Source organism: Oreochromis aureus, linkage group 16 (assembly GCF_013358895.1).
Source record: "Oreochromis aureus strain Israel breed Guangdong linkage group 16, ZZ_aureus, whole genome shotgun sequence".
NCBI lineage: Eukaryota > Metazoa > Chordata > Actinopteri > Cichliformes > Cichlidae > Oreochromis > Oreochromis aureus.
Genome location: NC_052957.1, coordinates 24,968,236 through 24,988,851, shown reverse-complemented (window position 1 = coordinate 24,988,851; position 20,616 = coordinate 24,968,236). Strand labels below are relative to the sequence as shown.

The 20,616-nt window shown below is 36.9% G+C and overlaps 1 protein-coding gene across 1 annotated transcript; it reads left to right on the top strand.

The window, feature by feature from the left end:
• The first annotated feature begins 2,508 nt into the window (after positions 1-2,508).
• Positions 2,509-20,386, top strand: LOC120433486 (C-type mannose receptor 2-like). The gene is made up of 7 exons (XM_039599762.1): positions 2,509-2,578; positions 10,261-10,385; positions 17,588-17,691; positions 18,112-18,251; positions 18,776-18,918; positions 19,716-19,816; positions 20,245-20,386. The coding sequence occupies exons 1-7, from the start codon at positions 2,509-2,511 to the stop codon at positions 20,384-20,386; spliced, it is 825 nt and encodes a 274-aa protein (XP_039455696.1).
• Positions 20,387-20,616: the final 230 nt, after the last annotated feature.

Genomic DNA, 20,616 nt, shown 5'->3' with positions numbered 1-20,616 from the left:
TCTCATTACAGAAATCAGCGATGATTTTGAACAAGCTCTCCATTGACTTTCTATGGAGAGTTTTGCGACTTTTTGTGTTGGTCTGAGGAGATTTGCCAAAATTCTATAAATCTCACAACAATGATGGTGACATTTTCGGAAAGCCAGCAAAAATGCCTACGTTTTGATGTATAATTTGTGGAAGTTGAGTGAAAATTGAGCAAGTAGCAAGAAGTTGTTCGGACATGAAGAGAAGACTCACGAAACCTACAGTGGCACACTGGAAGCCAAGTGCATAGCAACCATAACAACGCATGTATTTTCTGAAAAATCACAATTTTGCAACTCAAAACTTTAAGAGGGATAAAAGTAAAACTGTAACAGATATGAAAAAGCTGAATCATTCATGAATAGCCCAATAATTTGTGAACATTTTAAAGTTTGAATGGTTGTTCTACGTGAAAGTAGGAAAAAGTAGTTAAGTTTCAAAAACAAGCAAGTTTTAGCAGAATTGCGGAAGTTTCCCATTCATTTCAATGGGACAAATTAAAGGAAAAAAGCTTAATATTTTAAAAAGTATAAGAGTTAAAAATACCAAAAGTCATAGCGCACATTAGCAGAAATAGCAGAATAGTTTAAAATTTGAACGGTGAAAATCGGCTGAAAATTGTGGAAGTAGAAAAGTGCCAAAAAAAAAGTGCAAAAGTGGCAACTAGAATAATAATAATAAGAAAGTAGAATAAAGAATAAAGAGAAACAGGAACTCAATAGTGTGGATGCATAAAGCATCCACACAATAATAATAATAATAAAGTATAAAGAATAAAGAGAAACAGGAACTCAATAGTGTGGATGCCTCCAGCATCCACACAATAATAATAATAATAAAGTATAAAGAATAAAGAGAAACAGGAACTCAATAGTGTGGATGCCTCCAGCATCCACACAATAATAATAAAGTATAAAGAATAAAGAGAAACAGGAACTCAATAGTGTGGATGCCTCCAGCATCCACACAATAATAATAAAGAATAAAGAGAAACAGGAACTCAATAGTGTGGATGCCTCCAGCATCCACACAATAATAAAGAATAAAGAGAAACAGGAACTCAATAGTGTGGATGCCTCCAGCATCCACACAATAATAATAAAGAATAAAGAGAAACAGGAACTCAATAGTGTGGATGCCTCCAGCATCCACACAATTATCATCCATCCATCCATCCATATTCTTCAACGTATCCGGGGCTGGGTCAAGAGGGCAGCAGCCTAAGCAGAGAAGCCCAGACCTCCCTCTCCCCAGCCACCTCCTCCAGCTTGTCCAGGGGGACACCAAGGTGTTCCCACCAATCTGTCTGTCGATCTCCGCTCCCTTCTCCCATCACTCATGAACAAGACCCCGAGATACTTAAACTCTGCCACTTGGGGCAGGAACTCATCCCTGACCCAGAGTGGGCACTTCACCCTTTTTCGGCTGCGGACCATGGCCTCAGATTTGGAGGTGCTGATTCTCATTCCCACTGCTTCACTTACGACCTGCGGTCTAGAGCGTCCTAGTGCCACGTGCACTTACACTTACACTGAATATCAGATGAATGAATATTTCATCATTGCCTTCAGACTGTTGGCCTCAATAGGTTATACTTGACTAACTTTAGTTCTTGCTATGGTCCCCCTGTCCTTTTGCTGCCTTTTTTTCCTTGTTTTTTCTACCTACTTGTTCCTTTTCCTCTCCATGTTTATATATTTGTGCTTATGTTCTGGAGGCTGTTGCCATCTACTAGCATGGTAGTGGCAGTCTTGGTAGTTAAAAATAGGATTCTCACAACCTGTTGATCAATCAAAGGCTAAATCAGGTAAAGATCTCCTAATTGCCACTTTCCACTTGTGCTAATATAACATTTTTAGGAGCTGACCTGTTGTTTTTGTGCTGTTTCCAAGAAATTATAATGTTTATACAAAGCTTCTCGATGTTTTAAAAAGTAAGAGAGAGGGAGAGAAATTCTCGCCTTTTAGCACTTTCATGTGTAATGTTAATATCTCATTCTTGTGTTGAGGTTATTTTTAATCACATATCATACAAATGTCTCTGCAGCAATGACAATAAATAATCCATCTTTAAAAAGTGATTAAAAAATACTATCTAGCGTGTTTCTATATAGTTTCTAAATAAGAACTTTAGGCAGGAGCCTAAAGCTTTAATTACTAACTTTCTGATCATTTTCATTATATGAAAATCTGAAACTTTAAAGTTCTTAAAAAAAACTGCGTAATAAAAGTTCAATTACTGCGTAATTGAACTTTTATTAGTTTTCATATGACTATCATATACAAAATTATCTTTAGAAAGGATCAGATCCACTTTTACTGGTCGATTAGTGCTGTGAAAATCATATCAACAACATCTGAAATGTGTGACATCCTCGGACGTTCAAAAAAAGAAGAACTTGAAACCACTGATAATTTCAGGTTACAAGCGCTGAGCTACACATCTCACCATTTAGGAAATAATTTGCCTGCTTGTGAGCAATGGAGGAAATTTCTGCCAGTGCTGAATCTGCTGAACAAGACAACCCAAAACCGTCAACACATCACACAGGTACGAAGTGATAGATTTATTTTAACAGCTGTTATTACTGTTGCATAATTCAGTTCTTTTTCTTCTCTTTTCAGGTCCAAACAGCTGTAAGGGGAATTGTTATTTAGGTGTCATTGTGTTTTGGAGTCTGCTGGGTGTTTTACTTCTAACTAGATTTGTCACTCATGGTGTCCACTGTGAGTCTGATTCTTCATAAATAATTGTTCAAACTGCCACTGAGTGCTGAATTAATATTTGACAAGCAGAGCAATGTTCAAAGGTTTTATGATTTAAAATAAATCAGAAGCAGTCTAAGTATGAATGCACAAGATGTTTTGTGATGTCTCAAAAACCTGTCCTAATTTATTTATTTCAGACTTCATTATGATTGAGGAAAGAGACAGCCTGAATGCAAATCTCTCCACTGTGTGGTAAAAACTTGCCGTCATGAGTGAGGAAAAGAGACCTGCTGCGTGCCAACCTCTCTGAAAATCTCAACGAGTTTGAAAGGCTTCTGAGTTTGTACAAACAGAGTGAGAAATTTAATTACTTAATTTTACTCACAGTATATAGTATTTTATTTTATTTTATTCTATTCTATTCTGTACAGTTATGTACTGTATTTATTCTTATCGTATTCTAATTTTTGCTTCAGAACTTTTGCACTGTCCACTTCCTGCTGTGACAAAACAAATTCCCACGTGTGGGACTAATAAAGGTCATCTTATCTTATCTTAACTTAAATTAATCAAACTTAAATGCTGCATTAAGAGACCAAATATGCATTGTCATTTGGGATTGTGGCTCTTTAAGACTTTGCACTCACTGAAATTCTTCGAAATTCATAAAGTCAACCCAAGAAAGTTGCTGGAGGATATTTAATTTAATTTATTCCCATCCAGGCATTCTCTTGTGCTTATCCAATTCAGGGTCACTGGAGCATATTTTTAATAGCCAAGATTTTTGATGTATTACAAATTCTGATTTATTTTGATGGTAAGAAAGGTCAGTGAAAATTTCAGTCTTTTATCTCTAAAATTTTTTTAGATGTTCAAACACTGCCTCAGATATTAATGTTTGAACAAAAGGCCTGAAAGTGGGTTAACAGTCACATCTATGCATTGTCTTCCACTTATCCAATTCAGGGTCTTGGGAGGTTTGGCGCCAGTGTTGGTCAAGTTACTTGAAAAACGTAATCAGTAACTAATTACTGATTACTTCCCCCAAAAGTAATCCCTTTACTTTACCGATTACTTATTTTTGAAAGTAATTAGTTACTTAGTTACTTAGTTTTTACAACCTGAATAGGTAATAAAGCGATAGATCTTTCAGCCCAATTCTACTTTTTCTGCATAATCCATCATATAAAATGTAGTCAAATGAAAAGTCTCTTTATAAAACTTGTTTTATTAGTTTTAATCTTTTAACTTCATACATTAAGCAAAAATTAAATTATACATAACATTCTCTGACTGGAAGAAATTTGTTTAACATTTAAACCTATTTTCTGCACAACTCCAGCATGTAAAATAAAATAGTGTTTTGTATTTGCACTCACTCTTTCAAATAGATGCAAGTAAAACACAGCAGAAAATAGGTTTAACATTTAAACCAATTTTCTGCACAACTCCAGCATATAAAATAAAATAGTTTTTTGTGTTTACACTCACTCTTTCAAATAGATGCAAGTAAAACACAGCAGAAAATAGGTTAAACATTTAAACCTATTTTCTGCACAACTCAACATGTAAATAAAAAAATTTTTTGTGTTTACACTCACTCTTTCAAATAGATGCAAGTAAAACACAGCAGAAAATAAATAAAATCAAAGAATCAGCGGTCCTGTTGCTCTATTTTCACCTGTTTAGCAGCAGTGAGGCAGGCGGAGGTTTGCCCTGGTGCAGGTGTGTCGCAGCCATCATGTCAGTGGAAGAATCCGCGAGTTTCTCTGTGAATTTCACATTCCTGTGGCAGCGTAGCCTACTCGGTTCTTGTGCGGAAGTTTAGGGGGGGTTTTCGCTGTAAAAAGACATTTTCTTCGAACAGCGGACGCTAATGTGTCTGTCACTTTTTACAGAATCAAACTCAAAGTAAGGTCAGTACTTCCACACTTTAAACGCTGCACGGTCATACTCTCTCCCACACTCGATATATTATCCATTGTTGATCTGCATACTGTTGCCACGAACGCCGCACTCGCCACGTCATTGTCATGAGACACTCGCAAAAAAATCACGGTTTTAGTAATGCAGTAACGCAGCGTGCTCACGGGAAAGTAACAGTAATCTAATTACCTTTTTTGCAATAGTAATCCCTTACTTTACTCGTTACTTGAAAAAGTAATCGGATTACACTTACTGCCCATCTCTGTTTGGCGCTTATCCCAGCTGCCGTGGGTGAGAGGCAGGGTACAGCCTGGGCAGGTCACCAGTCTGTCACAGTGCTAATACAACAGTTCTAACCACCATGCAGTCATAATATTTGTTGTCAGTCTCATCAGCAACATGGTCATTTCAGCCAAGACAATAATAGTTTAGTATCAGAAATGAATGTGATCACAACACTGCCATATTTGGCAAATGAAAAAAGCACATCATTGCCAAACTGGATCTGGGTCCAACTTTCACCAACAAAGTGATCACACAAACAATTAGTCTATAGTGTTTTCATCCTCTTATTTTTTGACACAGTCCACTCTGTTTTAATTTCCCAGCAGGAAATGTGTCCCTCGGACTTTACTGTTCTTGTTGGTGTGATTGATAAAAGCAAAACCATTGAAGTACTAAAATTGCAATTAATTAAACAGATCAAATGAGCATTGTTATAGAGTTCTTTAAATATCATTCACTAAGTTGCTGAACCAGAGGCGCAGCCAGACATTTTATACACACGGGGCTTAGCCTAAAGGGTAGCATGCATGTGGGATTGGGGTGGGGATTAGAAAAGACTGAAAAACATGCTGTGAAGTTGAAGATTTATTAGGCTGTGTTTTGAGTTTTGTTCGAAAAAGAAAACCTTCATATGAAAAAAAAATATATGTATCGCATATGCAGGACACCTTAAACTAGTTTTTTAATTAAGCAGCAAGGCAGAACAAAATCAGGGCTGTATCAAGACACGAGGACTAAACCCCAATTCCACCAGACCCAGAACTGATCCGGAATTAAAACAGGACTACAACAGTTCAAAATCAGGACTTCTTTAGGACTTAACCAAAACAGAAGGAGAATCAATACTAGATGATAGTAGCACTGAAAATCATCATAAACCTGCACTACACTGACAACACCTCTTTATTGTGGTAACATGAGACTGTAGCTGTGTCCCAAAACGTCGGCTGCATCCTTCGGAGGACCCGGCCTTCGCGGTCTACGTGGGCCGAGTCCTTCGAAGACCGAGAAGGCCGGAAGTGTGAGGCTGTGAAATGGGACGGTCTAGCCTTCTGATTAACGTCACCGCTGTGTCGGTGGAGTTTAATAAACTCAGACGTCTGCTCCTTGCTATCTAAAATATAACAGGACACTGGCGTAAATTCTCGACCGTCTCACACTTCTGTTTAATCAGTTTTCTTTTTGACGTTTATTCAGCTGTGTGAAAATCCCGGAGGGACCCACCCGATGGATTAATAAAGTTTTATTTAATCTAATAATCTAATAACTTTGATCTCAGCCAACCCGATTTACTCACGAACAAATAAAACACCGAAATAAGGCAAACAATTACATTTTTAAGTTATCCGAGTGACTTATATATCATGTTTAACCTGAGCAGCGAAAGAGCGGGGTCTGAAAGCGATGAAGCCGGAGTCCGCTGCTCTCGCCCGCTCGAGCGACCATTGAATCCCCGGTTTGCTATCGGCGGGTGGGTAACAGACGTCTCGAAATCGTCGGCGCGCACTTTTGTAAATATGCGATGTCTTGATAAACCAAGCAGATATTTGAAATTTACACAGCTACTTTCTCGCCTGAAAATATGTTAAAAGTTTATTTTGTGACCCAGAAAGATTAATAAGACTAATTTTAAAACTTAGTAGCGGCCGCCATTGTTGGCAGCTGAAATTTGGCTGGACCGCGCTATGAATTCTGGGATATGGTGGGCCACGAAGGACACACCCAACCCATCCTTCAAATTCGGGGAAATGAAGGACGCATTTGTCGGCTGCATTTGAAGGAGTCGACGAATTGGGACAGCCTTCGTCGCCGGGCTGTGACGTAATCGGCCTTCAAATGCGGCCTCAGGAGGATGCAGCCGACGTTTTGGGACACAGCTAGTATCTTCGAGGCTTGAGTTTTGCGAACCTATCGATGACATTTTCAGCGTCAATATTATTCAAATATTTCTTTTCAATAGATAATATGATGAGTTACTAGTTTGTACCATATATTTTTTTTAATTCTACCAAAGTACACTATTTAGATTCAGAAAAGTTTATATAACTATTTAGCCTTGTTGTGCAAACAAACCTGCATAACTTAATAAATATAGAATTTGAAAAATAACAAACCTAAAAAGAAACACTAGGTACTAGATACATGTTCTAATGAGTTTTGGCACAACAACCATTTGACTAACATGTGTCTCACCTGGCTCTTGTTCCATCTCTGTTCTGTCCTCATTCTCCTCTCTATCTCCCTCTCTGTTCCTCTCTCTCCCTCTTTGTGCTGACAATCAAGCCAAACACCAACATCATCAAATATACAGTTGAAACCAGACATTTACATACTCTTCAGATAAACACACAATCACTTTTTTAATTGTAACATCAAATCAGACTAAATGTTTAATTTTTTTAGATTGATAAATATAAAAAACATATTTGTTAAATTTAGGAGTAAAGAGAGAAATTGTCTGTATTACCCAAATTGTATTCAAAATTCAGCCACACTTATGGAGGTCCACAATTCTTTTCCAGGTTTTTTGGTTGATATCTCTTGATTTTCCCATGACAAAGAAACAGGCTCTGTGTTTTGGGGGTGCCTTATATGCATCCACAGGTGTGCCATCAATTTACTCAAATGGACTTTACTAATCTATCAGAAGCTTCTTAAGCTCTGAATGGAATCGTCTGGAGTTTTCTTATTAATTAAAGACACACTAAACTTAGTGTATATGTACTCCTAAATTTGATGAAAGTGATAAAAATAGACAGTTGTCTCTCTTTATTCTGATATTTAACTAATTCAAAAGATATTTCAATATTTATTTATCTAAAACCAAAAGTTTACTCTAAATTGATGCTTAATAGTAAAAAAAAAATGGTTTTATGTTTTTCCCTAAAGTGTATGTTAGAGATGGCACGATACCACTTTTTTATGTCCGATACCGATACCGCTATCATAAATTTGGATATCTGCCGATACCGATATGAATCCGATATAGTGTGTTTTTAATCAATAAAACTGTTTTTTTAATATCTTGCTGCATTTTGTATAAGTTCATACTCAAGTTTAAATAAACAACAACACTAAAGCTATTCTGTTATACCTGTATGTAAAAAATACACTGCACCCAAAATATTTCATAGTTCAGCAATACTGATCAATCTAATAAGCTTAAACCTGCACCATCCTCCCTATTCTGGTATTTTAAAGAGTACTTAGCAGAAATATTAAGCAACCTAACTAATAGGGTTGCAAACTCCCAGCAAAAGAAAATGGGGAACCACCCCCCACCCTCCACCTGATGATGCTTAATCGATGTAATCAACTTTAATTTGATGCAGGGTGAAAAAAAATGCACAGAAAAAAATTATTTTTCAAGAATAATTGAAAAGATTCAACATCTTTCTTCAACAGAATTGCAGACTGCACAGATGGTACTTTCCCAAAGGAAAAAGTAGTAGTAATAGCTTACTAGGGTATATTAGACTTAATAGTTACTTATATACAGTAATGGACTTCTATACGTTTTACATCAGATTAAAACTTTGGGTGTAAGATTCAGATAATTATTTATTACAAGCTAGACATTTTAAATGAGAATAAGAAAGAAAAGTATGTCTTTGTGCCCCCTTTTCCCTGTTCATGCCCTATCGGCCCCCCTGGCTAAACTTTGCTAGATCCGCCCCTGCACAGTTACCAGCCGTCAACTACGTAGAAAAGGATCCTGGTCTAGAAAGTAATATTAAATAAATTCTAACAACAGCTTATTAAGCTTAAAGGTGCTGCTGTTGTTCAGCCGCTGGTTTCCTCTTTCTGGTGCAAAGTGGGCCAAAAACAAAGAAGAGAGACGGACTTGCGACAGAAAAGCCGATCAGCTGATCATTGATCAGTTTCACGATTGAAGTAGCAGCAGGAGAGGGAGAGAGAGAGAGGCAGTCGCTCCATATATCGGTTGTTAATCTTAACATGGGAATGCTTTACAAACATTCAGAGATGAACTTACACACTTGCTTTACTTCTCTCTGGGATAACTTCCTCCAGATGAAATGCCAGATCGCTAGCGAGGCTACAAATACACACAGCCGCTCTATCACGTGATGCATACTGCTCCGACGTGCTACGGTTATGAGCCGAGTTACGCCGTGTTGCAAGTTTTGTGAGGTGCTTTTTTGATATTTAATGGATCGGATTACATTTTTTATTTCCCTCCGATATCCGATCCAGTAATTTAGGTCAGTATCGGACCGATACGTAATATCGGATCGGTCCATCTCTAATGTAAATGTCTGGTTTCAACTGTGAATATACTGGTAAATGGACTGGTTCTCATATAGTGCTTTTCTACTCTTCTAAGCACTCAAAGTGCTTTACACAACTTGTGCATTCACCCATTCACACCCATTCGCACAAGCACATTTTTCTAGGTGCTTTCTAAGTAACATTCATGGATGGATGCATCGGAGAGCAATTTGGGGTTAATATCTTGCCCAAGGATATTTGGCATGCAGACTAGTAGATGACCTGCTCTACCGCCTGAGCTACAACCACCCCTACAATACTGCTGTGTATTGAAATTCCTCTTGTTTTGCATAGAAATATATTTTAAAAAACATACAAAGCATATTATATAAAATAACATTTGCCTGTTTTTTTCTTTGAAAGAAGCACCATATGTCCATTGTTGTGTACATCAGTAAATAACTGAAACCGATTTAGAGTGCTTTATTAAGCCCTGAAGGGTAACAACTGAAAATATGAAATAAACACACATGTAAGCTAAGACTCTCTAAAAAGAACAGCATTGTTGTTCGGCTTTTCATTTCATCATTTGTTGATTCACTCGAACAGCAAGTAACCTAATATGGGCCAAGTGATCAGTTTGATATCAATCTTTTGTGATACTCATATGTCATACACATGTCATATTTACATTATTTGTACAGTATGATTTGCTTTGGTACCTGGTCAAACTTAAGCTCTCCTCTGTCTGCCTGTCTGCACTTCTCCTACAGCAAATTCGCAGGCAGCAGCTTCTCCCCTGCTCACAAGTGCTGTGCTCAGTCACCTAGTGCCTGAGCTCGGATCATACCAAAATTAGGGGAATTTACGATCATGAGCTATGTGCTTCGAATATTGTGTGTAGCTTTTGTTTTATACAGCTGTCAGTCAGGCATTTAACTATCAAACAAATTACACTCCCAAAAGACCCTGGGCTTCTGAAACAACAACCCGGGCTTAAGCCCAGTAAGCCACCCCCCCACCCGCCGATGTGCTGAACTGGTACTTGTTGGTAATTTCTTCCAGAAAAAACATGTCCTGTAGGATGGAGCAGCTTCAACCATAGCTGCTATCTCCTCTCGGAAAGCTTTGGTTCCTGGGATGCAGCCAGAAAGGACTGCAAAGACAGAGGAGCAGATCTGGTGGTTATTGACAGCGCTGAAGAACAGGTACTGTGTTTATGGATATGAAGGTCAAGGAGTGACAAAATGAACCTACCACGAAATAATTAATTAAATAATGAATTATGTAATTAATTAAATATTTCATTAATTAATTACAATTTGAATTAATTAATTAAATAAATATTTCATTAATAATTAAATGCCTATTCATTTTATTAAAAAAACATTTACTAAATTATTCATTTATTTCAAATTGTATTCAATTAATGACACATTTGAGTAATTAATTATTGACTTATTTAATTAATTATTTCATGATGTATTTATTTCATTTCTTTTCATACTTAATTAATTAATTAATTTAGTGTGAAAATTATTATTTATTTATTTATTTATTTATTATTTATTTATTTCAAATTGTAAATTAATTAATTAAATGCTATTTGAAATGAATAAATAATTGATTAAATATTTTAAATGAAATGAATAGGCATTTAATTAATTATTAACATATTTATTTGACTAATTGATTCAATTTTTTATTAATTAATGAAACATTTAATTATATATTTACTGGTGTCTTTAATTCGTTCATTTTGTTACCTCCTGGCCACATGTATGGTTGTATTACTGTGTTGTAAATGAATATTGAAGATAAAAATTTGTTCAGTTTTGAGAAAAAAAAATTAACTTTTAGAATTTAATCAGCACATATCTAGACATTAAACCAGGTAACAAAATTGAGGGGAAAAACCCTATAACTAAAAGACATTTTCTGTTTTGTTTTTTGTTTTTTTCTTATTTGGTGGTTCTTATTTTTTTACTATTAGTTTTAGTATTAAAAAATGAAAATTTTTCTTAATGTTAACACAATCAGAATAAAGTTAAAAAACAATGATGAATATGGTTATTTTAAATTATATTTGCTGAATTAAAGTGCATCAGCAAAATCTCTTAAAATCTTTTTAACTATATAAAGAAAACAGAAACTGAAGGTTAAATGCAGCTCATATGTCCTGTTTTAAGCCAGGCGCTTACGCTGCCAAACACCAACATCCAGTAGCGGTTTTTGATACGGGCGACACGGGCGGTTGCCCCGGGCGGCATCACGGGCATCGCCAAAAATAAATAAATAAAAAAAATTGCTCGTACTCATGCTGCCCCGACGTCATGCCAGCGCATACTGGGAATGTCATAGGCACCGATCGGTTTTCTATCGCCCATTTGCTGGGAGTAAGGGCGCCCTCCGTTTGCGAGGTGCGCCTGCTGCTTGCTGCACAGGGAGGAGAGGGCGGGGCGCCGGGGAATTCTCTGGCTGGCTGGAGCAGAACCTAATAACCAACTGCAAAATAAAACAAAATTAAAACAAACCAACAAACACGAAAACACCAGACATTATGATACAGACTTATAATTGGCACCGATGTTTTTTCGAAATTCTAAATGCGAAGAGTGTGCGCCTGCTCGCTGCTGAAGTCAAAGTGAACTATTGTCATCTCCGCTACATACAGTCCAGTATACAGAGAGACGAGACGACGCTCCAGTTACAGCAGTGCAAGTAAACAAACAATATATATAAGAAGAGTAAGAAAATAAATATACAGTTTAGGACCAGGGGTAAAGGGATCAATAACAATTTAAAATTTCTAATTTACAGTTTGATGATTTAAAGTCTCACACACAACCCGTCGAAAGGGGAGGGGGGGGGGCTTCCAAATAGAGCACATTTCATTCATAATATTGTCAATCCAAGCGCATTATGTATTCATGATTAGGGATGGGTATCGTTTAGGTTTTATCCAATACCAGTACCAAACCGGTACTTTGGAAACAGTGCCGGTGCTTAAACGGTGCTGGAACCGGTGCTGGAACCGGTGCTTAAAGAATGGAGAACACACACTTTGTCCAAAAACCTCAGCAGTTTTTTTGTGAAAAGACAACAATGTTAGCCTTTTCTGCAGCTATAGGGCATATATGGTATCACTCTTGGCTGGAAGCAGTGCTTAATCAATGAAAAAAAAACCCCCCACAAACTTTGTCCAAAAACCTCTCATGTTTAGCTGTTTCCCACTTTTTCTTTGGTCATTTTAGCCTTTTTGGCCAGGGTGAAGGGAGTATCTGCCATCAAACAAGAAGACAGCCGCATGTAACTACGACGGTGTTTGCTAGTTCACCTTACATGCATTAATGTAATAATGTGGTTAGCGTACTCAACGTAAATTACACACGAACAACATTAAGCTACTCACGCAGAGAAGAACGGCTGCTGCTGCCATCATCATCATCCGTCATCATTTCTGCTACACTGGCAGGGCTAGGGCCAGGACTCTCTCTTTGGGGGGATGTTGCTAACTCCGGGTCCGATAACAGACACCACACCCACAGTAGATGTGCACGGTGTGAGGTCTCGCGCAAAGCTATCAACACGGCACATTTCTCGGCTTTTAACAAAATGCTATACGTCGCCAGGTGTTTCATCAGATTCGAGGAGTTACCTCCTTTGCACAGTATCATAGTATCACCTTAAAGCACTTGTTGCAGGCTGCTGAGTTTGCATCTTTTGCTGTGAAGTACAGCCAGACTTTTGACCGCTTCGCCTTGGGCATTTTTAATCTGTAGCTCTGCTCTAAAAGAACGTACGTACCTGGACCCGCCTACTATGCTTGCAAAGGTAAAATGATTGGCTAGAATTCAAAGTGTATGACATCTCAGGGGGGAAAAAAGCACCGAAAGAAAGCACCAAAATGTGTGCTGCTTTTCGGTCTGGTTACTACCGTTTATGTCAGAATCGGTGCCATCATGGCACCGGACACTGGTACCCATCCCTATTCATGATTTGAATCCAGGGTTGTGCGAAATCCCAGAAATACACCCCAGACAAAGTGAATCTGTGAGCTAAGGTGTAGGTCTATTAGCTTATGTTGTGGTGATCCTCGAGTTGGGGGCTGGGTGTTCATACTGGAGTGCAAAATTAAAACCAATGGAAGACAGCCAAGAAAAGTTCAAAGCCATCAGGTGCTCAGTTTAGAAAAAAGAGAAAAGAAGAGGAGGAGAAACGAGCAAAAGATACATTATGTTACAGATTTTAATATTAATTAGTCATTGTCAATTGTTGATTTGTCCTGTTCTCATTGTATCATAAATTATGATGGCTGTTTGGTAGCCGTTTGCATACTATGCATACTCTCTCTATCTTCATATGTATGTGTGTGTGTGTTTCTCTGGTGAAATTCAGTATGGTTCCGACAACAGTTTTATGTTAATGTACAATCCTTTATATGTTTTATGTGTGTGGGGGGGTGGGGGGGGCCAGAGGGAGTGTTCGCCCAGGGCACCAAACAGGCTAGGACCGCCACTGCCAACATCATCAAATATACAGTTGAAACCAGACATTTACATACTCTTCAGATAAACACACAATCACTTTTTTAATTGTAACATCAAATCAGACTAAATGTTTAATTTTTTTAGATTGATAAATATAAAAAACATAAAAAGGTTTTTCTGAAAAAAACAAAAAAAAACAAAACAGCCTGTTGACAGTGGGGCCAATGAGGAGCTGCCAGGTCAAAGCCAACCCAAAACAGTTCACCCAAGGAGGGGCCTGCTGAGACTCTTAAAGGCACAGTACACACATATGAAAAACAATACAGACATACTGACATACACTGATCCTGTATACGGCCAGGGCCGTAACACCGCTGAGAGAATATATTAACATCTTGATCACCTTGTGTAGACAGCATCAACAAGTTTTTGATGACAATGATTTATTGATTGTTGGAAAAAAAAACATGACAAATGAATGAAAGGTTTGAGTGATTTACAGCATGCTGCAGGTTAACTAGAGTGATTTACTGTATAAGTTGTTGTTTGATGTGGAGCAGTATAAATACGAACAACTACCACTGTATTACTTTACTGCTGAACAAATCCTTTAAACCAGAGTAATCTAAGGCAAGTTCTGAAATTTTGAAGCCACGTCACTGCTGTCCCATTAATCTGTTGTACAGTATTACAAGTCTTTTATGAATTAAAAAACACATAAAAAGGATCAGGAAAAGAAGCCTGTGATGGCCAAATTTTTACTTTGGCCAAAATACAGACATTTAAACCTTTGAACAAAAAGTTGCTCAGTCTGCATCAAACACGTGTAACTGCACATACCATAACTGGATGGAAGAGCTTCAAAACCTGCCCTAGAATTACACATTTTTTTAAAAATGTTTTTCAGTATTAAAGTGAAGCCAGTGATAAAGCAGGACATTCACTGGTGCACAGTACATCCCATGTAACACAATTAGAATCATATGAATCAACTAACAAATTGTGGTATGATTTAGCTACAGTGAATTAGCTTCAGCTGTGGTGTACAATTTAAAGACTAAACAATTGTATAGAGTTTATAGAATATTTTAATGCAGAACATTTGTACATTTTACTGTAACAAAAATGTATTTTTACTGAATAAAAAAACTGATCAAACTAAAATTTAAATAATTTAAAGAAAACTGTACAACAAATATTTATGCAGTGACAAGAGAATGACAACAGACAGCAAATAGATGTGTGCTGGTCTATGACCAGAGTGATGGATCTACAACAGCTGCACAGATACAGTATAATCACAAATCATAAAAACTACTGCTGTCAAAATGAACGCGTTAATTGTTGAGGTCAACATGAAAAATTTAACACAATTAGCACAGTTTTTTTTTTTTTGGTTTTTTTTACATTTCCTGTAATCTAAGACCTTTAAACTCATGAACAGCTCTGCAGGAAGGGGCAACATTGTGTTATGCTGGCATTTAGCCTGACAGAAATGATTAGAAGAAGAAGTGATACCATACTACTATAGTTAAAACATGCAAGCATGGACGAGGATGGACTTTTGGGTGGAGAGTTTCTCTTTAAGAAGTTGCCTGACGGCTTGTTGGACAAAACGAGAGTAAAGAGCACAATTTGCAAAGCTGATTTCAAGTACCACAGAAGCAGTTGATCACTGGTGTATCACCTGAGAGCAAAACACCCAACTGAATCAGCCTCTATGGGACCTTGCCAGTCTACGCTTCAGGAGTATGGTGCTCATGGATGAATAACAAAAATGTGAGAGAAAAATTAACCAATTCCTTAGAAATTTGGATAGCTAAAAACTGCTGACCAGTTAGCATAGTAGAAGATGACGGACTGAGAGAAGTCATTCGCGCTGCATCAGGAGATGTGTGTCATAATCCGCCCTTGAGAGGAACCATTGTGTCGAGACCCCATGCTTTGTATGAGGACCAGATGGGTCAGGAGTCCAGCAATTGATTTTTCAATTGCAGATATGTGACCGAACTGCTGGGGGAGCGGTATGTCTCCTGTTCCATTATGTTGTCAGCCTTGAGTCATTTGTTCAGGATTATGGAGCCCTCAGATGATGACCCAGGTTATGTTTTGGGGTTTAAGAAAGGTTTTACCACAGACCTAGCTCAGCGGAGGGACAGCAGCAATCTCACATGGCTGAAGATCGCTACTGCCCTTGATCCCAGGTTTAAAGACCTTAAGTGCCTTTCCAAAGATTAAAGAAGAGAGGTGTGGGCTTCAGTACATGACCTTCTGATGGCAGAGGCAGCGTGCACACCAACCATCTGCTCAGACAACAGAGGAACCATCACCAAAGAAGAGCAAGATGTCCATCTGCTTGCTGGGTTCTTCTGATTCAGATACAGAGGAAGGCGCTAATGACCGCTGTCTGAATCTGTACAAAGCAGAGCCCAAAATTGCGTGAGGAGAGTGTCCACTACAGTGGTGGTTAAAGAGAGAAGGAGCACATGCCAGGCTGGCACCTATTGCACACAAGTACCTGTCAACCCCTGCAACCACAGTGTCTTGTGAGAGATTATTCTCACACTCAGGTCACATGATTCAAAATAAGCGTGCTTCTTTGTTATCAGATAATGTAAACAGAATAGTCTGCTTCAGTAACTGTCTGAGTGCAAAGAAGGACTAAGCCAAATTGCTCCTTTGGAGTGAAAAATGTTCAACATTCTGGGTTTTCAGCTGTGTCTTTTCTGTTTTAAATACTGAGCTTTGTGCACCCTTTATTGTTATGGTATTCTGTTATGGTATTCACTTTAACCTTTAGGCCTGGGGTCAATAACTGTTGATGACCTTGAAGGTTTTTAAGTTTTCACTGTGTTAAAGATTGATGAAAACTATTAAAATTCTCTTTAAATTTCAGCATACATTCTTTGTCTTTATTCTGCATTTACTTCATTGTATTGCATAAATGTCTGTTACAACCTTAAAATATAAAGCTGAAAAAATGTAATTGGAGCCAGAGTATTGATCAAATAATTGCGATTAATTGCAATTAATCACGATTAATAACAGAAAATTGTGAGATTGATTAGTTAATCTTTTTTAATCTATTGACACCACTAATAAAAACTTAAAACACCTAGCATGCAGCAGCTTCAAGGATGGTGCATAATGTAGCTATAAGACCCTTTAGATTTACACAAAATGATAGTAACAGTGATAACGGTTTTATTAGACACTAGTTCAGATCAGACAAATGAGCTACTTACTAAAGACAGCCTGTAACATCCTCCTCTCCTGTCCACTCCACAGATTGACTGTTCAGAGAATATGTAACATTATTTAGATGAATTACAGCCTGAACCCACAGTCAGTAAAGCTCTGCAGCCAGATGTGTGCAGCTGTATTTGACTGATCAAAGAGCACTGAAAGGCAGCAACATAGGCACAGTTTACATTCATTCACATTTTATAATAATAGGTTTATGCAGTTTTTCCTTTTTCTTGAGAATGATGCATTATCCTCATTATAATTATTTTTTTAAATCATAAAAGCTATGTTGTACACCAGATTAAGCGGACAGTTTGAAGTATTTGTTCAGCAGTAAAGTAATCCAGTGATAGTTATCTGTATTTCCACTACGCAGGAAAAGAATAACTGTTAATAATTATTTGGCAAACAATTTTTCAAATTGTAAACAAATATCAGTGTATGCAAAGCAGACAATCTTTTTGTGCAAAGGCTTCTTTTGCATGCTCTAGCATGTGGGTTGTTGACTTTAGGAGCAAGGAATTTCACCGCGCCTGTGAAATGAAATTATTTGCTATGATTATGTTTCTTCCCAGGTGCAACTTATGACATAAAATAATTCTATAGGTTATAGATAAAATATGCAGATGAAATTGGGGTTTAAAAGTAAAATGTTTTCTTTTCATATTAAACAGACCTTTCTCTCTACGATCACCACAAAAGACGCTTGGATTGGTTTAAATGACAAAGAACAGGAGGGAACATGGAAATGGGTAGATGGGACTCCACTGACTCTGACGTAAGTCTTCACTTTGGTTCAGTTTATTACTTTACTAGTTCATTCATTACTATTAAATTTCCAAAAGATTTCCAAACTTTTTTTCCACACTGGGCCAAGGCAGTAGTTATTATATCAGTCGAGATGTTTGTGCAGTCTGTGCTTGTGTGTTTCTCTGTATACTTTGTGTAGTAAAAGTAAATATAGATATATATATATATATATATATATATATATATATATATATATATATATATATATATATTATCTCCAGTTTTATCTGTAATTTGGTGATCTTAATGTACAGTGTGTTTATAAAAACTCAAAACTGCTGATGGAAAATCAGTCTGACAAAACTCCTCACACAAACACCAAAGACAAAGGCTAATTTTTCCCTCAATAATAATAAAAAAAATAATGCTGTTGTCACTGACCTGCTAGGTACTGGGCAAAAACACAACCTGATAATGGTGGAAAACAGGACTGTGCTTATGTCACAAAGGATGAGAGAAGGTCTTGGGGTGATGGTTGGTGTTTGATACAATATCGTCAATGGATCTGCGAAAAAACACCAAACCCAAGTACAGTTTCTTTATGATGATTTATTCATAAATGTTTTGAAGTTTTATCTCTGATTATATTTCTAGATATCAATTGTCCTTGCCCTGTTTTATTTTATAATATGATGTGCTTTGTTGTGGCTAACATAAAAACACCAGCATGGCTAAATATCAAATCAAATCAAATCACTTTTATTGTCACATCACATGTGGAGGTACACTGATACAGTACATATATATAAGTATATAAGTATATAAGTGGTTATGTTTGGGGTTTCTGATTGTTTTTTATGCTAGTGTTTAATGTTGTCATTGCAGTATTTGTTAAATGTTTTTATTACTAGATTGTAAGGTTTTTTGTGTTATATTATGGTTTTGATTATTATTCTTACTATTGAGTCTCAAGTGAATAAACTGTGCTTAGATCTTTGTGATCAAGTCTTTGGAGGACTTTAATTAATTAAACAGAAATCAAATAAGCATTGTTATACAGTTCAGAAAAAAATTCAATAACTCAAATATTACTTGTTTGTAATTTCTTCCAGAAAATACATGTCCTGTAGGATGGAGAAGCTTCAATCATAGCTGCTATCTCCTCTCTGAAAGCTTTGGTTCCTGGGATGCAGCCAGAAGGGACTGCAGAGGCAGAGAAGCAGATCTGCTGGTTATTAACAGCCCTGAAGAACAGGTATACTGTTTATGTATGTGTGAGTTATTGAGATGTAAATAAATTTGCAATTCAAGCTCCTATTTTTAATGTAAATAGCTTTTTCTGGTTTTTAAAAACAAGGAAATGTTTCTATTAATCTTTCAACATCTAATCAACACATATCTAGACCTTAAACACTGAAACAACTATAATTCTGTCACAGTGTGAGACAGACACTTGTTAGACAGATTAGATTTCTGTGATTCGATACAGAATTTAATGAAGCGCTTTTCATTTTTGCTGAATAGTTTTCATTTCAAAGTATACATTTTTTTGTAGTGTTAACACAAAATAAAGTAAAAAAATAAAATCATGAACGTTTTAAAACATGTTTAATGTTCTAGAGTGTATCACAGAAATCTGTTTAGACAGAAATTGTATCGGGGAAACAACCTGTCAGTGGAAGAAGACACAGAGGAAGAATAAGGAAGTGTGGCAGTGTAGCAAGGATAAGGAAAACAGGATATGGAAAAGATGCCAATGAATGCAGGGGATGCAGCATACATTGCAGGAAAGAACATTTGCTATGAGGCATTTGCCAAGGGCAGGAGTGACAGGAAGTCCAGTAACCTACAGAATACTATTGCACTATGTTTGGTTGGTGAGCTGTCATTAAATGTATCTTCAGTGCTGCACGAAATGCATTAAAGAAAATTTGAAGTTTTAATTAGTGCTGGCTTTGGATTTTTAAAAGAGACTTTTAGATACAATAAACTGCATAGACTAAAACTGTGTTCTAAAGTAAACTAAAGCGTTTTTTCCTTCATATTAAACAGAACTTACTCTCTAAAATCACCACAGAAGTTTGGATTGGTTTGAATGACAAAGAACAGGAGGGAACATGGAAATGGGTCGATGGGACTCCACTGAATGTGACGTAAGTCTTCACTTTGGTTCAGTTTATTTCTTAACATAGGAAATTTGTTAAACCCAATGGTGGTTGTTAAACACAATGGTGAGCTTACATGTCAGTGGGTGGATCCCAGCTGCATGACAAAAAGTTTAAAGATGTGTGCTAATGATTTGTTTTGGCCACAGGGGGTCAGAAGAAGTTCTGAACTGGTGTGCTTTGCCATCTGCAGAATTTATGCAAGCGTGATTAAAAACCACCATGTTCTGAAAAGACAAACCCAAAACTTTCTTTTTCTTATCCCCATTGTTATTTGGTGATTATAATGTAAAGTGTATTTATACTCAGCTAAATTAATTAATTACAGCTGCTCTGACCCCCCCTCACACACAGACACACACACACAAGCAACACACATCTTGATTTCAAGATCATTTTTGTTGCTGACTTGCTAGGTACTGGGCAAGTGGTCAGCCTGATAATGGCGGAGAAGAGGACTGTGCTCATGTCATATGGGATAAACAAAAATCTTGGAATGATCTTTCGTGTTCATCTTCTCGTCAATGGATCTGTGAAAAAGTTTCAGAAAACAACTGAGTTCAGAAAGATGATCTATTCATAAATGTTTTGCAGTTTTATCTTTAACTGCATTAAGTATAATTCTGTATTGCAATTTTAGCCTAAAATGAGGTGTTTGGTCTCTAGGTGTGGTTTTTTGTTGTTTTTTTTAATATGTATGTTTACTTTTATAATATACCATATTTTCCGCACTTAAAATCCCTTAATTTTCTGAAAAATTGACAGTGCACCTTATAATCTGGTGCGCC

What these genes read in the sequence shown, in the direction of transcription:
- LOC120433486 (XM_039599762.1), top strand. Translation starts at nt 2,509, where the DNA reads ATGGAGGAAATTTCTGCCAGTGCTGAATCTGCTGAACAAGACAACCCA. An exon ending in ACCGTCAACACATCACACAG is followed by an intron (nt 2,579 to 10,260) that starts GTACGAAGTGAT and finishes CATGTCCTGTAG; the next exon opens with GATGGAGCAGCTTCAACCAT. An exon ending in GGGACTCCACTGAATGTGAC is followed by an intron (nt 19,817 to 20,244) that starts GTAAGTCTTCAC and finishes CTGACTTGCTAG; the next exon opens with GTACTGGGCAAGTGGTCAGC.